This window comes from Bactrocera neohumeralis, chromosome 2 (assembly GCF_024586455.1).
Source record: "Bactrocera neohumeralis isolate Rockhampton chromosome 2, APGP_CSIRO_Bneo_wtdbg2-racon-allhic-juicebox.fasta_v2, whole genome shotgun sequence".
In the NCBI taxonomy this organism is placed as follows: domain Eukaryota; kingdom Metazoa; phylum Arthropoda; class Insecta; order Diptera; family Tephritidae; genus Bactrocera; species Bactrocera neohumeralis.
In genome coordinates, this window is record NC_065919.1 from 16,331,111 (window position 1) to 16,352,595 (window position 21,485).

Genomic DNA, 21,485 nt, shown 5'->3' on the forward strand with positions numbered 1-21,485 from the left:
TATCTTTGGAGTACCAAGATTATCGTTTAACGCGTTTTAATGACACATGTGTATATATAAAAGTGCAGCAAAAACAATATAAACTTCGTATATTGAACGGTTGTATGATAGATTGATTGATTGATTGCTTCATTGACGGATTTACTGCTCGAGACGGCGTGCTATAGTGGATTCTATCGATTTCGCATGAATTGATTAATGTACGCTTTGATTTCCGGCAATAATAAATGCGACAAGCAACAACTACACGTATGTATGTACTTGAGTATGTTGGCAAATGTATGTATGTATGCGAGTGAATTAATGTATGTGTGAGTCTCTGTGGTTTGGAAAAAAATATTGCCTTGTTGGCGTATCAGAAATCAACAAAAAAAAAAACTTCCGCAATTTTAAAATGTATGTATGTATGTATGTATGAAAAACGCATTTTTTGTGTGTCAAAGTACGAGTAAAATTAAAATATGTATATATTTACATATATCTATATGTAGTCATCTATTTGAAATTATCACAAATGGTTAATGCATGAAATAAAATGATAGAGCGCAGGATTGTTGTTGTTGTTTTTATATTATAGTATGTATGTAGTAGTAAGGAAGGAAGTTGGACAGCAAGTTTACGAAACAAAATGACTAGTTACAAGTTAATGATTTTACTTGAAATTTATTTGGTGAAAAAAGTAACTCATTTAAAATTGCCTCGTAATTACGCAAAATATATAAGAAATATATTCCAAATAAAAAAAGAAGAAAAGGAAAAATATTGATTTTTTTTGAAAGCTTAAAGTGTGTGTTATAACTAATCGATAAAAGAAAGTAGAATACATTGCAGCGAAGTAGTAGTAGTAGTAGTATTAGAAGTCGTAACAGTAGTGGTGTTAGAATAAATGACAGTATTAGAGAGTAGACGATACAGCATACTTGCAATATTTTTTCTTGCTTCATGTACTTTTTTTTATTATTATTATTAACTTCAGCTTTTAACCGCACAGCTAACACACAACTTACCGTCTTCACCGCTTGAGGCCTGACCAACGCCATCAGCGCCAAGTGTACCCAATTCAGCTGCCTGAATAATTAGTGAAACGCGATAGAAATAATTCCGCCAGAAATTCTCCTCGGTGATGCTAAAAAAAAATAAATATATAAAAAAAATTAATGTTCTATTTCCTTGGCTTTGCGTCGTTTTACTTACATTTTGGGCACCAGTTCGAATCGCATTGTTTCCAGCGCTTTATCCTCGGCCATTATGGCAATAGCTGTGGGATACGCTGTATCGTAGTTGAAGTCAAAATCAACACCGGCTGGTGGTGCGCGCACGAAATTGCGACGATCCTGTGAGAGGCCGAGAATTTCCTCCTTAATCTTAGCCTCGTTGGTGTGTCCAATCCATGGTGCGACACCGGAATCGGCGCCACCCTGACTTTTAATAAAGGCTTCCTGTTCTTTGTTGAATGACTCGAGGATGGGCTGTCGGTGTGCAATGCGATAAAACCGTTACACTTTTTTTTTGCAAAAAATTTGTTCAATAAGTTTTATATAAAGAAGCGAATTCGAGCTAATTTTCGTAAACTTAAAGTAAGGGCACGAAAAGGAGCTGGTATTCCCGCAAAACTAATACGACTGTTTAAACTGACGTTGAGCAATACCCAGAGCTCCGTCAGGATCGGGAAGGACCTCTACGGGCCGTTCAGTACCAAACGAGGTTTCAGACAAGGCGACTCTCTATCATGCGACTTTTTCAGTCTACTGCTGGATAATTCGACCTGCAGAGTTAAATCGAGAAGGCACAATATAGATATAATTGGCCTCAGCATTCGCGCCGTTAGTTTTGCTTTCTATAGACTACGACTTGGCTTTCACGTCACTGTTGACAGTCATAGCTTCGAATTTGTAGATAATTTCGTCTATCTTGGAACCAGTATTAATACCAACAACAATGTCAGCTTCGAAATCCAACGCAGAATAACTAAACACTGGAAAGCTACAGTTCCTACCTACAGTATTCCAATAAATATAAAACGGCCTTGGGTTTGGGCTTGATCTCTGGTTTATCAAGGTAAGGAACCTTTGTCAGAGCGATATAAAAGAGCGGTTGTTGGATCGCTTATGTTAGTTAAATACTACTTATATCATTTTTTCTCATGAGGTCAGAAACTTCAACTACAATTTCCACCAATATCAAACTAATTAAAAGATAAGGCCAAGGAAAATTTTCTTGACGATACTAAAAAGTCCTAAATATAGATCATCAGACTCACATAGACCGATGCTTTAAACTTTCCGCAAAATTTGTTAACGCAGCAAAGCCCAGCCATTTCACCACGTTAGCGCAAGGTCTGCCAACAGTCGGGCCGTATAGGAGAAAGTGGCTATACAATCCCACCTCGTCTTTCACCATATAGCTTTGACAAAATTAATCTGACAGAATCAAGGATAGTGTCCAGTCAGAATATCTACAATTGCGGCAAGATTGGGTTCAGAGGACTCTTACGTACCACTCTGCACCAGAAGAATTTCGTAGCCGCACAAGTTCGAATTGTTGACTAGCGCTTAAAATCTCAGGGGAGATACAAACACTCAACGGTAAAGCGTAAGAGGACGAGTACGTTCCAAATCTGATGAATTTGAAGTACTTTATATACCAAACTCAACGTTTCCGGCGATTTCGCTGTGAAAAGCACCCAAACAAGACGGACAACAAAGTAGTCTGGTGTACTTCATAAAGAGAATAGACAGTGCGTGAGTAACCTTGAACACATTATCAGCGAGCTCAAGCCCAGCATTGCTGCACTGAACTTGGGAGTAGTACTTCTATTGCTACCTTGCTGGCTCACACCTTCAATGATGGATGGATTGCCTGTGGATCTGTGGCCGCACCAATATGGTCGCCTGAATGCAGTGGAACGCAGATGAGGAAGCTTCAAACTTATCAGAAAACTGCACTCCGGACTACGGCAGGATGCCTCTTGATGTCACCTATCGAACCCCTACATAGTGAAGCCAGTATGCTTCCAGCCAAGGACCATAACGAACTCCTTTCCAGGCAGTTTCTGTTTTAATACTTTCGCAGACATCACCCCTGCAGTCACCTGCTTGGAGCGGAACCGCCTCCTAGGAACATTAAGAGGTCATTCCTCAATTACGTCGACGACATTAGGCAGTACACCGTACAGGCTTCGGACGCAACAAACTTTCGACAAGCACAGACCGCTGTTCACAGTGGAGCCATCAACACCTTCACCGACTCCCTTCCAGTGAGTGGCGTACTCGGAGTCAAACCCACCACCCATCGCAGACGAAGAGCTCGAATTGCCTCGAGAAACGAGAGTGACTTTTGCGCAGCTTCGTTCTGAATACTGTAGCAGGTTAAACTTCTACTTATCCAGAATAGACCCCGACATATCCAAAATATGTCCTGCGTGCAATGAGTCTGCGTATGACACTTGCCACTTCTTTGCATGCCCAACCAATCCCACTCATCTACTTAACACTCCTCTCCCTTTAGTCCGACCCCGTCAAAACAGCACGTTTCTTGGGCCTTCTGTTAGATGACGTCGACGACAACCACCCTAACGGGGACTAGGTACCGGCTAGAATAACAACAACAACAACATGGATGGATGGTAAAAACTGACGAAATTCACAACAGGCAACCGAATGTTGCATATCACAAAGCTCTACCTATTCGGTCTATCTTATAGGGGTTCAGGCTGTTATCGAACTTGTTATATACATATATCTGCGTTGTATATAAATGTTCATAAATGAAAAAAATTACGATTTTTACTTTAAATGTTTTTGTTTTGTCTATACTTACATTCTCCTTGACAGTCTCCTTGATTTTGGCGCCCGCCTTATTTATGGCCGATGACAAAAATGAGCCGAAGTGTTTTGCCTGCTGTGTTACTTTGGTGGTAACTGTAAATTCCAACGCAAAAAAATTAAATAAAAAAATAAACAAATTAGTAAAACAGCACGGGAATTTGTGGAAATGCACAAAGCTCATATCTACAAAGTACAAAAACAACAAATGAGTTTATGTAACATGCATTAAATATAAGTATATTGTTTAAGAAAAGAAAGTATTTTATAAAAAATACACAAGCGAGCACATTAGTAGTAACCTGTCACCATTTCTTCCATTTTTTGAGACTTTTTTATGTAAGTTTTCAAAGTACAAAGAATTAATTTACATTTTTTTGTTTTTCAAATAAAACATGTTAAGCACATTGAGCACATTGTTCACATTAATTTTGTTACCAATTTGATAAACAATTTTGTACTGTGACACGTACTGTTCGCTTCTTCGCCCTTACCCTGTCCGATTTGACCCTCATCACCGGTGGGGGTGCCACCGCCGGAAGCGGGGTGTGAATCAGCACCCTCTGTAGCGCTGTAATGAGAACGCAGGCAATGCAAATATTAGTTTAGTGCAGAAATTTTTGATATTTATTAATATAAAAAAAATGTTGTTCGAAAGAAATAAGGATAAAAGTGCATCAAACTGGAAAATTCGCATGCTTTAGAAGCATTTTTGTAATTGCATAATCATAGCCAACAATTATACAAAAATTTGCATGCAAAATTCAACATTTCAGAGTCGGATAAATTTAATAAAATAATTAATTAAATTAATTTAAATACATAAAACGTTGGATTTACGCATAAATGAAGTTTTATTATTAAAAAATAAAATTATATTTATAAAAATGTTTTTTTTTTTTAAGTTGAAATCCTTTATGATTTTGGTGCTATATTATACAATTTATTTAGGTGAGGTAGAAAAAAGTGGATACTGATTCTTTAACGGATCGTTTATGGTTCTCGGTGCACTTAACAGGACCGTTTCAGCTGTGAGAACATACACATCGGAGTCATAACGCATCGTAAAATCATAAATTGCTACACTGTTTGAAAAAAATTGTTGTTGGATTACATACAAATATACCTTATGAGACTATATGACGTAAAGAGGAATGACAAGTCAGCATATAAGAATGACAAAATCGGAATTGGGAGACAGCAGCAAAAGGAAGATGGATGCACCGATTAAACGGCAATGCAAAAGCATGGTTGGAACGAAATCACGACGAGATAAACTTTTACATGACGCAGTTTCTAACAGCACACGGATGTTTTAGAGAGTACCTGAATAGGTACGGTCTTGACAATGGTGTTACTTGCTTTTTCTGTGGTAGCAGTAGCGAAAGTGCGGAGCATATATTTTTCTACTGATTTACAACAGAGCGGCAGGATCTGGAGATGGAAGTGGCAGGCCGCATAACACCTGATAATATAGTGCGTTATATGCTGCAAACGGGCCAATTATGGTATACAAAGGAGGAGACGACAGCGCTGATACTACAAGAGCGAAAAAGAGCCGAACGACAAAGATACAGTGAAGCTAGAGCCGCGAATAGCGAGCTGATGTCGTGAGCCAATAGGCTAAGCCGGCCCTGGAATGTAATGCTTAAGTTAAGTTAAGGTCCCGAATAGGGTGTACCTTTAGCGAGCAGTACGAGTATTTGTATCTATGGAAGATTCCCCACTTGGGAAGAAAACAAGACTATATAAAACCCCTAATTATTTTTTCGAGAATGACATTGTCGAAGAAATCACCGGCTGAGCAATAATAATAATAAATAATTGCGCATCTAACTAATAGTTCAAGATGTTTCGACACCTGAAAAGTCGATTGATGTGATCAGAATGCATGTCTTGGAAAAAAAATCTGAATCAGAGTGACAAAAGTGCTTCGAAAATTGGTTCAAACGCATGCAAAATTGTATAGATCTTACTTAATGGAGACATTTTTTTAAAGAAATAAAGCGATATTCGATGACTAATATTTGTTGTGTGCTCTAATCTTGAAATATAAAAGGCAACCCTGGTATAGTATACAATATATTATTGCTGTAGGTTGGGTTAGTTTGTTACATGCGAGTATACAATTTTTAAGGGCTATTTTCCCATACGAGTAAGATGATACAAGCCGTATGAGATATGGGTATCGAGAGCAAGATATTCAGTTTTAATTTTGAAGTGATTTAAGGGGTTACATGAGTTTAGGGTTTTCAAAAAACCTATTTTTATTGCTTTTTTATTAAATTCTACAATACCTCTAGGATATTGTGCTAAATTTTCAAGTTGATCCGGGTAATAGTTTCGGAGCTACAGCCTTGAGTACTTGTGCGCTCGAGGCTAGCTAGGCTAAGTGCGCCGCCTTTAAATGCGTTTTTCTCGAAACTGTGTTTGTGAAGTCGGTTGGCAAGATTTCTCGAGAATCACTCAACTGATCTTCATTAAATTTTACACAAGTCTTTGAGATACAATTCTTAAAGACTTGCCCGAAGGATTTTTTTTTCATTTACAACTATTTCTTTGTTATTAGTGTATGTTTGTAGCAATGAAAAGTTCTAATAAAATATTTAATTTTTTATATGAGAAAAAAATTGTTGAAAAAATGCTGTTTTTTACCCGAGGAGACCCATGTAACTCCCAAATACCCAAAGTCTAACCGTTATAAATTTTTGTCTAAAGTACATTTATCTATGAAATTCAAGGAACTTTGGAGTTCTTGGGCATACATATTTATATATTGTATAAAAATAATTATATTGTTGGACACTGATAGGGAATTTCTATTAGAGCAGCTCCCACGACAGTCGGCTCAAAGTAACCGAAACGGATCCGGATTTTTAACCAGCAACTGACTGTCAACTCGGAATTATGCTTCGAAACTAATTCAGTAATGTTTACTGCCGCTACAACAACAACAATTTCTATTAGAGAATCTAAAAGTTCTTAAGAATTGTTTCTCATAGAGAAAAATTGTTTTTAAGATTTTAGCAGAACAATTTTTGGATTATTAATGACTTTGTAGTTATTTCAGGGCCTCGCCTGGCAAATTTTAATACTATTGTCGTTTCCATAAAATGTGCTAAGCGTCAAATTGCATGAGCTTTTGGAAATATAATTGACAAATTTACTCGAACTGTTAATTTAAAAGCTTAGAGAGTCAATTAAATGGTTAAAAAACGTAAATAAAAGTTGACTTAGCAAAAAAGAGTTTTAAAAATTAATAGAAAAATATACATACATATATATTTACAAGTTTGTAACGGATTATTATTTATATTTTTATAGATTTAAAGAATATTTTGTATAAAAAATAACAATTGATATTATTCTTTTAATGGAATGTAAATATACACTCCCGAATACCATATTACATTATAGAAATAAAAACAAATTTTTCATTACTTCAAAACTACACTACTCGAATCGTATACAGCTTAGAGAAAATATTTATTAGAATTACAAATTTTTGCTATAATTTTATACATTCTATATTTAGTAAAAAAATATGAGTATTTTGAGCTTAGATGAGCACGCAGTTGCAAAATGTTCAAATAATGGCCATATTTACAAGACTCGCATTGATGATGGAACCGAAGTTGCCTGAGAGACGATGTAAGATGAAAATGCATGGAAGTGTATGGCAAATACATAAACAAGGTCCTATAAATCAAAATAATGGTGGGAAATATAGAATTATGAAAACAACACACTGAAGTAGTCTGATTGGTTGCTGCAATTGGTCGCATGCAAAACACACGACTGTTGCCAAGTATTCGTTTCTAGAACATACACAAAACAGTAAAGAAACTCAAGGTGAATGAAAAATTAGATACAAAAAAGGAAATTGAAAAATAAATAAGGAAAACGTAAGATTTCAAAATAGAATATTAAAACCCGCAGAAGGTGAAGCGCAAATAGAGGAGAAAATCAAAAGCAAACTACGAAATTCTATGAAAAGAAAATAATCGGTGTAAAGAAAGCAAGTTTCTATGAAAAGAATATAATCGGTATAAAGAAAGTAAGTTTCTATGAAAAGAGAATAGTTGGTATCAAAAAAAGGAAGAGAAGGGTGAAAAATCAGAAGAAAAAAATCAGTCAGTAGTTTAGAAAACACTTACAACGCACGAGCACAAAAAAATTGCACTAATTTTGCACTACGTTTTTCACTAGACAACAAAAAGACATAATGATAAGAATAACGTATGTTTTTTTTTGGTTTTTTGTTTTTAAATTCGCAATGTACGAATATGTTTACTAATTTTGTCACATTTGCTTTTAATTGTTTGGTATTTTGCTAAAAAATTATATTTTGCGAGCGTTTACTATTTTTTTCTTGTATTTTTGCTTTATGTTTTGTTAGCATATCCGCTTTGGTTCGTGTTTTTTGATGGGCCGCACAATAATGATGGTATCTGATATTTTATGGTTGCGCTGCATGGTCTCACTACAAACGGTTTACTTGCGAGCTGAGCGGTTAAAATACGAATACGATTACGATTACTTTTATGTATGTAGCTGCTTTTCGGTTACGTTTGGGAGTATAAGAATAAATAATATAGGATAGAACGAAACTATTGACATAATGATGGATATATTTATTGCAATTGGCCAAGAAATTAAAATTTAAATCATAATAGTAATGCATTGAATGGTTATTAGTTAATATTTAGGTGCAGGGTGATGCGTTAGGTGAGCATTTATATGTATTAATATAGACATGAGGGTGAAGTAGGCGATGGAAATTTTTGTCCGCTGCTAAAAAGCGAATTTAGATTTTACAGCTAGATAATTGGTGCTAGATCGCGCTGTATACAATATGTAAGATAGCTGTATACATATGTATGTATGGCATTTCGAGGATATGCAGGTTTTTAATGTTAGTAAAGGTAAAGAAATAAATAAGGTTAGGGAAGGTGTGCTTATGTGTTATTCGCACCAATAAATTAAATGTCGGTACTGTTGACGGAATTTTATGATTTTATTACGGTTATATATACAAATCGTCACATAAAATGCATAACAACGTGTCATCAAAAAAATCGAAAATTAGTTTTTTATTGCTTGCGATACACTAAATCATATTACATATATGTAGCATAAAATTTTCAGCTTTCGCTCTCAGATATAAACAATATATAACCATTTTATAACCAACACTTAACTATTTTATAACCAATATATAACCATTTTATAACCAACATATAACCATTTTATAACCAACATATAACTATTTCATAACCGGTATATAACCGTTTTTTTCTGTTATTTCGACCTGGAAATGAACCAGGAATTGTAAGTAACTGAGCTTTTTATTGCTAACGATTCACTCTATCTCATTATATAAATATCTAATATAAAATTTTCAGCTTCCGCTGTCAGATATAACCAATGTATAAACCATTTTATAACCAAAACTCAAATTTTGTTTAATATGCTTTGTTTCTATAAATTATTTTTCCTTCGCCTTTAAACTTATGAAAAGTGATGTTATGTTGTTTTGCATTTTAGGTGACGCAATGTGCTTCAGAGGCGCAAAAATAAGAAATTTATATAATAAATGTATGTCGGAGCGCTAGTACAATTATTTTGTAGGTCAGTGTATATGCGTATGCCGGAGTGGCAATATTTTGTAAGTAAGTGTGCCAGAGCGTCAGGCTCGGCGCAGGCGACGCATAGGCGGCATATATTGCGGTACTTTGTCTTGCAAATGCGCAAATAAGCATAGTAACAGGATAGAGATACTGTTACTGAGTGAGGTCCGATCGTATTCCGCGAACTAAGAAGGAACACAACTGTTATGGAACCGTTATGTGTTTTAAGTATGAAAGGAATGCGTGGTCATTGAGCGCGGGGCTCGCTCAAGTAGAGTTCAGTTGAGAAAGCGGCATTGAGACGATCGGAACTCACTGTGCTTCTTTAAAATAAAAATAAACTTCTAGAAGAAAAGTGAAGTAAAGTGAAATAAGTGAATGAAGTGAAGTGAATTAAATTAAAGGAGATTAATTCAAATGAGTCTCCTACATATACATAAATGGTTAGTGCACTTTCAGACTTTATATGCATTTGAAGAGGGACAAAAATTTCCACACACACTTTTTATGAAAAAATAGTTAAATTATAAATACTTTATAATTCATATAGCAAAAGTACAGATTAAGCTAAGGGGGGAAATTGAAATTTTGAAGTAATCAGTGAGTAAGCAAAGAGAGAATATACAAAGAAATAGAGTAGTAAGTAGTAAATTGATAAGTAGGAAAAAAATAGTGATCGAAATAGTTTTGAAAATTTGAAAGTTATAAGAAATCAGACACAAAAGTTATAAATTTGTGATTATTATGCTAAGCTAGGCTATATGTTTGCATAAAGGGTGCTACAAATACAAGTTCATTCAAGGTAATAAATTAATAATACTTTTTTATATTTTAAATTTTTATCATTAAATTTTTGAAAGCAAATAAATCGTAGTATGATGAAACTCAATGGAAACGAATGGAAATATAAAATAAAAAAATAAACGGAAAAATCATTTACGGGCGATCTAAGGTCGGCAAGCGGAATGAGAGCGACGGTTGGCTTCTTTTCCCCGGCCACAGATCGCCCGTAAATAATTTTTCCTTTATTTTTTTTTTTTTGTTATTTTATATCGCGTTTCCTACGTGTTTCAACCTATTATGATTTTTTTTTCACTTTTTACCATTTTTTTAGGCTTCTACACTAGTCTACAAAATAATAATTTTCAATTTTAATAAATATTTTTTTTTTATTATTTTCCTGGTTTGATTGGCTGAACTGGCTTTTACTGTTAAAAACTTGTATATGCACCACCCTATGTATAAATTACAAAAAATGTAAATAGTCTAACTTACGTTTAAAATTTGTAAAATTTGCAGAAATGCATGTGTGTGTAAGTGTGTTAATATCAAAAATAAACAATAAACAAAAACCAAAAGCAAATTTAAAGCGAATATTTTAACGCATATTGTGTATTTACGTGTATGTGTGCGTGTTTGTGTAGAGTTTTGGCCAATATATACGAGTATAAGTGAGTATAAGAAATTCATAACGTTAGTAGTTAATATAACTGTTAATAGAATAATATAATTTTCAACTTGTTAGTTAGTTGTGCTTTAAAGGCGGCATTTAATCAATTCAACTGCACAGCAACGAACTGAACAAAGGTGATTTGAAGTCAACTGAATTGAACGAAATGTAAAATGTATTACTTTCCAAACGATTTGCATTAAACTATTGAAAAAATTGCTTTGTCAAAAACTTTGTAATAATTAGTGAAACTAAACTATATTCAACTCAACTAGAAAACTTGATTAAAATTCAAAAATGTTTTTGTTTTTTTTTCTGCTTCACTTCATAAATATAATACAAAATGTACACACTTTTTGGGTGTAGTGTGTAAGATTTTGCATTAAAAATATGAATTTGAGTTTGTTTTAAACTTAAGCGTTTAAAGAATTATTTTGTTTTGTTTTTTTCGGTTTAAATATAACGTTCTTATTTATCCCTGCTGTAACTCATAAAATAGCATTGTCCCGTCATTAGCTGCTTGGCCCATACCTAATGTACCTCGATTTGTCATCATCTTCACCACTCACGGCACCTGTGGGATCTCCGCTCTCGGCGACAGTGCCATCTGCGGCGACACCCTCACCAGCTTCGGCGCCACCTTTGCGCAGCCCCGGAATTGAGGGCATCGACGGCATGGCTGGCATAGCTGGCATTGATGGCATAGACATGGTAGGCATTGCCGGCATTGATGGAATTGAAGCGCTGGCACTGCCTAACCAGCCTTTGGCACTTCCCAACCAACCACTATATGGGAAGAAAGAGAGAAAGAGAGAGAAAAAGTTAGAGCGAATTAGTTAAGATTTTTATTTGTATTTTTTAGTAATATTTATAAATAATGTAATATTAATTATATAATAACTAAAATACACATTTGGCCGGCGCAAAAGATTTTCAGGATTATTGAAATGTGTATAAATTTTTTTTTGTTTTTATAAAATTTTCAGTTTTAGCAGATAATCATTTATTATCAGAGGGCACGAAAAATATTACAAATAATTTTCTTTTTCATAGATAATTTTTTTTGTTTTATATAATATTTGTGATATCAATTATATAAAAAACAAATAAAAAAAATTTTTACATATAAAAACTTATATTACTCAGAATGTCATATTTTTTATTTTAAATAAAATACAATTTTATTGCGAAAAAGTGGCAACACTGCTCCATCTTATACTTAGCTTTAAAACTTATTGCTAATAGGCTGGTACATATATTTTCTTTTACATAGAAAATATTGCAAATTTTTAACTCTACTTTCCTCTACAAATATTTTCCATGAAATTTTAAATCATAATCAGGTGGCAAACACATAAACAAATTTTCGACTAAAGCTTGAAAATATATACTTTATTTTGATGCCTTTGTATATGGGTATTTACCATATAATAACTAATTAACTTTAAAGAGAAGTCGCAAGCTGTTTTAATAATTTTTTAGTAACCTCTACAGCTTTTCATGTCCCTCCAAATAAAAAAAAAAATGAAAAAAAATTAAAAAAGAATTTTAAAAAAATAAAAAAACATGTAAAAAATATTATTATTTATTTCTTGCTCTAACTATGTTTGTTGTACTATATATTAAATTACTTTAAACTAATAAGTAAACAAAACTATTAGTTCACTAAAAAAACCGAAGTTATCTACTCTCATCATGTTACTCATACGCTCTGTCTAACACTCAAAAATTTATTTTTGATGCATAAAATGCATGCCAAAACATTATTTTTGTTAAAAAGTGAAATAATATAACACACACTAGTTTTTAACTCGTTTATATGCTCCACATTTTTTATACATGTAAAAAAGTTGCTTTATTGTTTGCTTAAAGTATGCACATTACTCATACGCCATGGCATACAGTGAAAAAAATAACTAACATTCAGGTGTGTATTAATATTCTACTGCACGATTTTCTACTTGAAAATATTTGAATATTTTATATTAGAAAAATTGAGAATTTTGCGCATCGCATTATACATGCTGCCAAACCACGTTACTCATACGCCCCGCCCCAGTCGATAAACAATGAAATCATGTGAAAACAGTGCAGGCAACTACGCACTTGCGGTCTGTTTAATGTTGCCACATGAAATGGGTGTACGCATGAATTCATCAGCAAATCACGCCTCAAAATGACCTTCAATCGCCGTTTATTGCAATCAACATTGATTTCGGACCGTATGATGCGTGGCGCGTGGGCAGGTGTACTGCGTACGGTTTGCTTAATTAAGGGAGGCGTAAGCGATAGATAGGCGATGGCAACGGCAACTTTCATTAAATTTCGTGGTTCATTTTGCTTGAATGCACTCTTCGCTTCGTAATTAACGCACGCAATATTACGCTCAACATGACATTAAAATGTAAATATATTTGCATATGCACTCTTACATACTCTTTTGAAGTATGCATGTGAAGGCATAAATGCTGAACGATTATTTGTAAAATTTATTAAGCCGCAATTGCGTTGTCATATGCGGATTATCAGCACATTATTAGTCATGTATGCAGTGAACGTATGTTACGTTAAACTTGAAATGACCGCAAATTGGCCATAAAACGGCGAAGCTTTCATAAAGTTTGGATAATTTGCAATGATGAAAGTTCATAACAGTTGTAGCAAACGCGTATGTAAGCGCAAGTATAACTTATACCCTGAACAGCATGTATTAAGTTTGTAGCACGCAGAAAAAAACGTCGAAGATATAGATGTCAATATACATACGAACGAGTTTCTCGTTTCTGGAGATACCGTTCTGAAATTTGGCACACATCTTTATCTCAGCACTAAGTTGCTCATTTATCGGAATGGCAGATATCGGACTACTCTAGCATATAGCTGCTATACAAACTGATTGAACGGAATAAAGTGCTTATATGGAAAGCTTTTTGATTTGACGAGATATCTTAACGAAATTTGGAACGGATTACATTCTAAGACAAAGCTACAACTTCTGAAAAAATTATACAGATCGGACCACTATAGCATATAGCTGCCATACAAACTAAACGATCAAAATCAAGTACTTGCATGGAAAACTTTTTTATTTGACTAGATCTCTGCACGAAATTTGGCACGGCTTATTTTTCAAGGCAAAGCTATAATTTCCGAAAATTTTTTTCAGATCGCACCACTATAGCATATAGCTGCCATACAAACTCAATTATTTAAATAAAATCCTTGTATGAAAAAAAATTTGATTTGACAAAATATCTTTTCGAAATTAGGCATTAGGATTATTGTTATCTGCAACGGTACAATCTCCGAAAAAATAAATTAAATCGGACAAATATATGTAGCACATAGCTGTCATACAAGCTGAACGATAAAAATCATGATAAAGGTATTTTATAATCTTTTATGCAATAAGCAATGCACCTGTGGAGGGTATTACAGCTGTGGTGCAACCAAAGTAAACGTTTTTTTTTGTTTTTCTGTTTTAACTATACCTGCGTTTGCGTACATAGCGGAAGCAGCTGCGAAATAATGAGTATGAAAGTTGAATAAATACAATTTTCATTTGCTGACAGCAACTGCGAAAACACTTATGATATACTATACCCACCATAAGTTTGTGGTGGCCGTTCAGATGCACTAGACAAGCACACAATATACGGTATGCATATAAAAAGCACAAACACACGTGCACAAGGAAACATATCCTTCAGTCCTAACCCACTCCATTAGTATCCACACTCAGTGCTGCACATTTCAGACGCGAAAACGAAATGAATGCCATGTAGGGGAGATCGGTAGATGGGTAAGTACATATGTACTTAATTGAGTGCGGAAGAAGTAATAAATCGCTAAAATAGCCATGGGTAATAATGGAAAAAATACAGCAGTTGACTACAGGCGAGCGTAGGCTTGATCAAGTGTACTTGAAATGAAAGGAAAAATAATAATAATTTTCGCCACAGTAGCAATAAACCATAATGAAGACCTGTTGCCTGCAAGTGTTGTGGTAAAATGAAAGTTCTCTTCAAGTGTATATAAATTATGTAATGTGTTCTTTTAAAGATTTCATAGCCTAGTTGCACATTATGTGCGATATATTTATATATAAATCTTAATAACTAATAAATATTTAAATTACACATCAGAAACTACGACGAAGCTCGTAGACAGCTTTCCTGGAGCATGTGGGGCTACCGAATTGAAGCAATGCGTATTTTATAGACTGCCTTTTACGGCATCGCACTCGTAAATCATTTGATTAATGTTTTATGTGACTACAACAACAACAAGAACAAAACACTAACAGATAAATAAAACACTCATATTTCTCTCGCAGCAATTGCTTCAATGTTATCATACTTTAGACGTTTTCAATTCAATACTTCTGTGTTCGCCGTGTAGTATGAGCTCTGATTTCTTGCGAAAAAAATAGGCGTGAAAACAAGGAAGAATTTTTTTTTGCATATATAACTAATGTATATATTTGAGAATATTCGCGGAAATTTTTAAGTTGATTAGGTAATTAGTTTCGGGTATATGAACGTACATACATATAAGTTACATGCTCAACTAATCGGCTCCTAACATTTTAAACGCATTTTTCTCGAAACGCTGTTTTAGGAGTGGGAGTTCAGTCCACAAAACGGATGGTCGGATGGGCTGGAAATTTTATTTGGCAGATAATAATAGAAGGCATAAAATTTTTGTTAATAAAATCAATATTTAAAGCCTCTCTTTAATGTACATTTGTTCAAAAACTAACAATTGTTTTTTTGAAAAGCCTCCATTGTGTCATAAATCAAAGATTTTACTGGTCTTTCGATCATTACATTTATTTATGTTCAATCATATTCATACTTTTTACATGGTGTTTAGATGTGAGTTTATTTTAAGCCGAAAAATCTTCCTCAGTTCCAGATAACTTTTTCGGAAGTCAACGTGGTGATCGACTACGGGATCAAGGAAATGAAAAATATTTCAAAACCGCCCTATAAAGTGTAAATAAAAGCGATCAGTATATCTATCTGTCTGTCTGTCTGTATATACTATACATGAACTAGTCCCTCGGTTTCTGAAATATCAATTCTGCACTCGTCCTTTTCTTACCAAGAAGCTGCTCATTTGCCAATATCGAACGACTATACAAACTGAACGATCGAAATAAAGTGATTGTATGGAAAACTTTTTAATTTTACGAGATATCTTCAGCAAATTTGACATGGTTTATTATCCGAAGCAATGGTGCAGATCGACTGAGCGAACACAGTTTTTGTAAGGAATATTTTGTATTTGTGAAATTGGTTATTACTGCAATGTTTTTTATTTTATTTATTTGTGTTGAATAAAATTTCTGTCTCAAAATGAAATATATTTGCTTCAGTGCTCGCCTTGTCAGTAACTTGTCATTGCTTGCTTTATGACAGTTGTCTATTCTATTCGTCACTCTCCACGTTCTATCAAAAACAGCCTATATTACGAGTGAAAACTTCATGCTCCACAAGCGTCTTAAACAAAATCATATATAAATCCAACCAACTTGCTAAATTTCAACACAGCCAAGCGCTTGTTATAATCCCTCAGAAATTCGGTTTTGTGTTTTTTAGCGAAGCAAATATTTAATAATACATACATACTTTTTCTATTAATTAATGTGATTGCATAGCTCCATTTTTGGAATGTATTTTTTTGATAAACACTAATTTTGTTGTATAATAGTAAGACTTTGTTCATAATTTTAAAATTTTTAGTTTATTCATCAAAATCTATGTCGCTCCCCTTCAAAATAATCTTCCTTTTCCCCAATACACTTGTGTCAACGTTTTTTTCAATTGTCGAAACAGTTGTTATAGTCAATTCTCGGACTAGCCTACAATGAGCAATGCGATTCATTTTTAATGTCTTCAATTGGCTCACAACGGTTTCCCCGGAGCGGTCGTTTGAGTTTGCGGAATAGTCAGTAGTCACAAGGAACTAAATCAGGCGAAAACGGTGTTTGCGGCACAGTATTGTTTGAAAATTTGGCGAAAAACTCACGAAGAATCAGTGCAGTATACGACGGTGCATTATCGTGGTGTAAAAACCAAGAGTTGTCAGCCCATAATTCCGGCCTCTTTTTATACTCTCGCAACAAAGTTGCTAAGGAGAGTATTATAGTTTTATTCACACAACGGTTGTTTGTAAGTCCTAAAACTAAAAGAGTCAGATATAGGGTTATATATACCAAAGTGATTAGGGTGACGAGTAGAGTTGAAATCCGGATGTCTGTCTGTCCGTCCGTCCGTCCGTGCAAGCTGTAACTTGAGTAAAACCTGAGATATCATGATGAAACTTGGTACACGTATTTCTTGGCTCCATAAGAAGGTTAAGTTCGAAGATGGGCAAAATCGGCTCACTGCCACGCCCACAAAATGGCGAAAACCGAAAACCTGTAAAGTGTCCTAACTAAGCCATAAATAAAGATATTAAAGTGAAATTTGGCACAAAGGATTGCATTAGAGAGGAGCATATTTGGACGTAATTTTTTTGGAAAAGTGGGCGTGGCCCCGCCTCTACTAAGTTTTTTGTATATATCTCGGAAACTACTATAGCTATGTCAATCAAACTCTATAGAGTCGTTTTCTTCAGGCATTTCCATATACAGTTCAAAAATGGAAAAAATCGGATAATAACCACGCCCACCTCCCATACGAAGGTTATGTTGAAAATCACTAAAAGTGCGTTAACCGACTAACAAAAAACGTCAGAAACACTAAATTTTACGGAAGAAATGGCAGAAGGAAGCTGCACCCAGGCTGTTTTTGGGCGTGGCGTCGCCCACTTATGGACCAAAATCTATATCTCAGAAACTACCGGACCGATTTCAATGAAATTCGGTATATAATATTTTCTTAACACCTTGATGACGTGTACGAAATATGGGTGAAATCGGTTCACAACCACGCCTTCTTCCAATATATTTGCTATTTTGACTTCCATCTGATGCCTTCTCTGTATAATATATATATACATTAGGAACCAATGATGATAGCGGAATAAAACTTTACACAAATACGGTATTTGAAAAATATGTAAATGACGGATAATGAAATCTCGATTATCACTTTATTATGCGAGAGTATAAAATGTTCGGTGACACCCGAACTTAGCCCTTCTTTACTTGTTACTAATAGCTTCCCGTAAAATACGCATAACACTCAAATAGTATTTCTTTGCTGACAGTTTGGCAGGTCGGAAAGAATTCGCAGTGCACCACATCTCGATAACTGAAGAAAACTGTCAACGAAACCTTGTTTTTTGACCTACATCAACATGTTTTTTTTTTCGGTTCGTCTCACCTTTGCTTCAATATTCGACCGTTTGTCCTATATTTCCGGGTGCTAAGCATACAAAATTTAATGGAAGTTCTTTGATGAATAATTTCACTGAAATGAAAATATCCAACCGCAGCATCCGACGCATATTGAAAAATGAGCTCAAGGTCAAGCCTTACAAGTTCCAAAAGGCCCATGATCTTACACCGAAGGAGCAACAAGTAAGACTTGAGAGAGCAAAGCAGTTGCTTCTATTGGCCGAAAGCGGTCAAATTCCAAACATTTGCTTTCTGACGAAAAAACAATTGAGGGTTAACTCAAACCGATAGGTTTACTTGACCGTTCATACGAGAATCTAAGTCATCGGTTGGCCACCAGGAGGCAGCACCCGCCACAAATAATAGTTTGGGCCGCTGTCATCGCAGATGGGCGCTCTCCAATTGTTTTCATCGAGCCTGGCGTCAAAGTAAATGCGACATATTATCGGGAAAGTGTTCTGGAGGCTGCTTTGAAGCCGTGGACAAACAAACATTTCGGTCGCAAACCATGGACGTTTCAACAAGACTCAGCACCGTCTCACAAAGCGCGAGTGAAACAAGAATGGCTGAAAAACAACGTTCCGAACTTCATTACGACCACACAATGGCTCTCGAATTCACCAGATGCGAATCAATGGATTATTCTCTCTGGGCCATTTTGGAGAGCAAGGACCGAAGTAAAAAATACACCAGTCTCGAGATGCTGAAGAAAGCCATTGTCCGTGAGTGGGCCAAAATACCGGCAAGTCACATTCGGGCAGCTTGCGATTCGTTTTTTGACCGTCTCAAGGCCATAGTTAAGGCAAAAGGTGGTCATATCGAGTAAAAGTGAATTGGTCCTGAATTTATGATTATTTTCACACATTTTGTACTTTAAAATAAATAAAAATAATTTTCCAAACCGAATTTATGGCTTTTTTAATTGGTCACACTTCGAGTGACCCTGTACTTCAGAAAGACAAGCGTATACTAAAAACTAATAATTATTTTGATGTGACATTTACAGTAGATGTCACTGACAGCCATACCAAGCAAGAATAAAATATTTCGGCGAATGGGTTTCCGCGCGAAATTCAAATTAAAAAGTCTTACTATAATTTGCCTCTAGTGTATTTATGGTATATGTATGCACAGGTATATTCTATAGAAATTATGCAATGCAAAGTCGTTAACTAGTTTGAATGGTGTCGCTGTTTGCCTTTCGTCTAGTCGGAAAGTCATGTCTGACCTTTTTATTAAACAATAAAGTCTGCGCGAGCTAACATGTTATACAAGTACATAATGTATGTATATATACATATATGTATAATATAATTGGTATATAAAATATTCAAAAAATTTAACTTTGTTAATTAACAGAAATTTGTACCCATCTTTTGAATTGACAATTTTAAAGCAAAGTAATAGTAAAAATTTTATTATAAATATATCATGTCTGCCTTGAGACAGACATCTAAGCATATTTCTTAAGATAATCTAATATGTATTTTTGATATTACTTTAAACTAACGCTAATATTTCACAAAATAGAAGATAAATAAAAACAATATCGAACAAGAATCGAAGGTAAGAATGTTTCGCAGAAAATATATGTTAATTCCGTTGCAGTTAAAGTTTATTTCTTCTTGCATTGAATGTATTCATATCTGCTTAGCTATCTAACAAATGATTTCGTGCTGTAATGTTTTCTACTGCACATAGTTAGGGTGAGAAAATTCTCAACGGAAGCGGTCCATCTCTGCTACTAAGCTTCGTTGATTGCTGGCTGCTTTCAAAAGTTGCGCTGTCAGCCACTCACAATATGGGGCAAATATTATATAAATGCTATGTCGTGATACACATACATATATGCATAAATGTGTTAGAGGGAGTCACGAGGCTAACGACACATTTGCGCTCTGCTGCAGCGCTGCGGCAATGCAGCTGAAAAAATGCTGAAATTGCTGACAGCTGCAAGTTGGCGTCGTATTAAAGAAAAAAAAGAGTGAAGAAATATAAAATTAATGGAAAACAAATAAGATTCGGTATGGCTGTTCGGATTATCCAGCAGATATTGACCTGCAACAAGGGAGCGATGCAGATGCACGCATAAAATGTAAAATAGTACAATGTTGCAAAGTATTGGCGAGCGCATACAGACCAAAAAAAAAAAAAACTCGCCCCACCGACAAAGGCAAAGCTACATAAAAATAAAATACAAAGGGACTAGTGGCATTGTTAAGATTTTGAAGAGAAAAAGCTTGAATTGAACTATAAAAATATATCTGTCAAAAGGGTGACATTAATACGATTTGTGGATTGAAGGGAATTTCTAGAAAATGGTTGGCAAGTTATGCAATTTTTCATAGTAGTCACATGCCCTATAATTCTATACTAATCCTATCTACTATATTATACTATTTGTATAATAGGCTAATAAAAGTGTGGGGCATACAACTTTTGGGAGAGCGGACGGTCGGCTACTCAATCTTTGATCGAGTTTTTTTCGAAACATCATTTTCAAAGTCGATGGTCACACAATTTCTCAGTAACTAGTGCAGCGATTTTATAGACATTTTTCACAGTTATTCTAAACAGGCTAACCTCGTGATTGATCGAAGAATTTTTTTTCGATTACAACTAATTTTTTTCAAGTCAATTTATGGTAAAAACCGACCTAAAATATATATATTTTTTTTTTTAAATCCTTTGATTAATCACGACTTATACATATCTATTAACCCAAGAAATTTATTATTTTGATTTTAGATGGATCCTTCGTATGTTATGCTAACCATCGCGAGAAGACGTTTTTGGAAATATTGGGTAATCGAAAAAGTCTTTTCATATTTCTAATCAAGCTTCAACTTATCTTTTTGTTTATACTAATAAATAAATAAACAAATTTGATCCACGTTTTTGGAAATATTGGGTAATCGAAAAAGTCTTTTCATATGCAAACTTCAACTTATTTTCTTTTGTTTATACTAATAAATAAATAAACAAATATGTTCCATTTTGGTCGACCACTTTTTGCCATTTTTCCGCTAGAGACGTTATTGCATCATTTCGAAATTTTCAGAATGGAAGCGAGCGAACCATTGTTGTGCTACACGAACTGATACAGCATTGTCTCCGTAAACTTCACAAATTTCATTGGTGGCTCGAGTGGCATTCTTCACTTTTTTATACAAAAATTTCAATATATAGCAAATTTCTTCATTATTTTCACTCATTTTTGATCAGCTGTATTT

The 21,485-nt window shown here is 34.5% G+C and overlaps 1 protein-coding gene across 14 annotated transcripts in view; it reads right to left on the bottom strand.

Annotated features, from left to right (window-relative positions):
• LOC126762754 (synapse-associated protein of 47 kDa) overlaps positions 1-21,485 on the bottom strand; it is a 92,603-nt gene that overhangs the window by 15,441 nt on the left and 55,677 nt on the right. For 8 of the 14 annotated variants that reach the window (XR_007667518.1, XM_050479765.1, XM_050479803.1 and 5 more), the window contains 5 exons: positions 11,436-11,690; positions 4,298-4,395; positions 3,820-3,920; positions 1,195-1,469; positions 1,008-1,126 (listed from right to left, as the gene is read on the bottom strand). Coding sequence is in view for 13 of the 14 variants with exons in the window: in XM_050479765.1 (XP_050335722.1) it covers positions 1,008-1,126; positions 1,195-1,469; positions 3,820-3,920; positions 4,298-4,395; positions 11,436-11,690 (848 nt within the window). In the remaining variant the exon portion in view is untranslated. The remainder of the gene's footprint in view (positions 1-1,007; positions 1,127-1,194; positions 1,470-3,819; positions 3,921-4,297; positions 4,396-11,435; positions 11,691-21,485) is intronic. The other 6 variants (XM_050479784.1, XM_050479814.1, XM_050479855.1 and 3 more) reach the window with 3 other exon arrangements.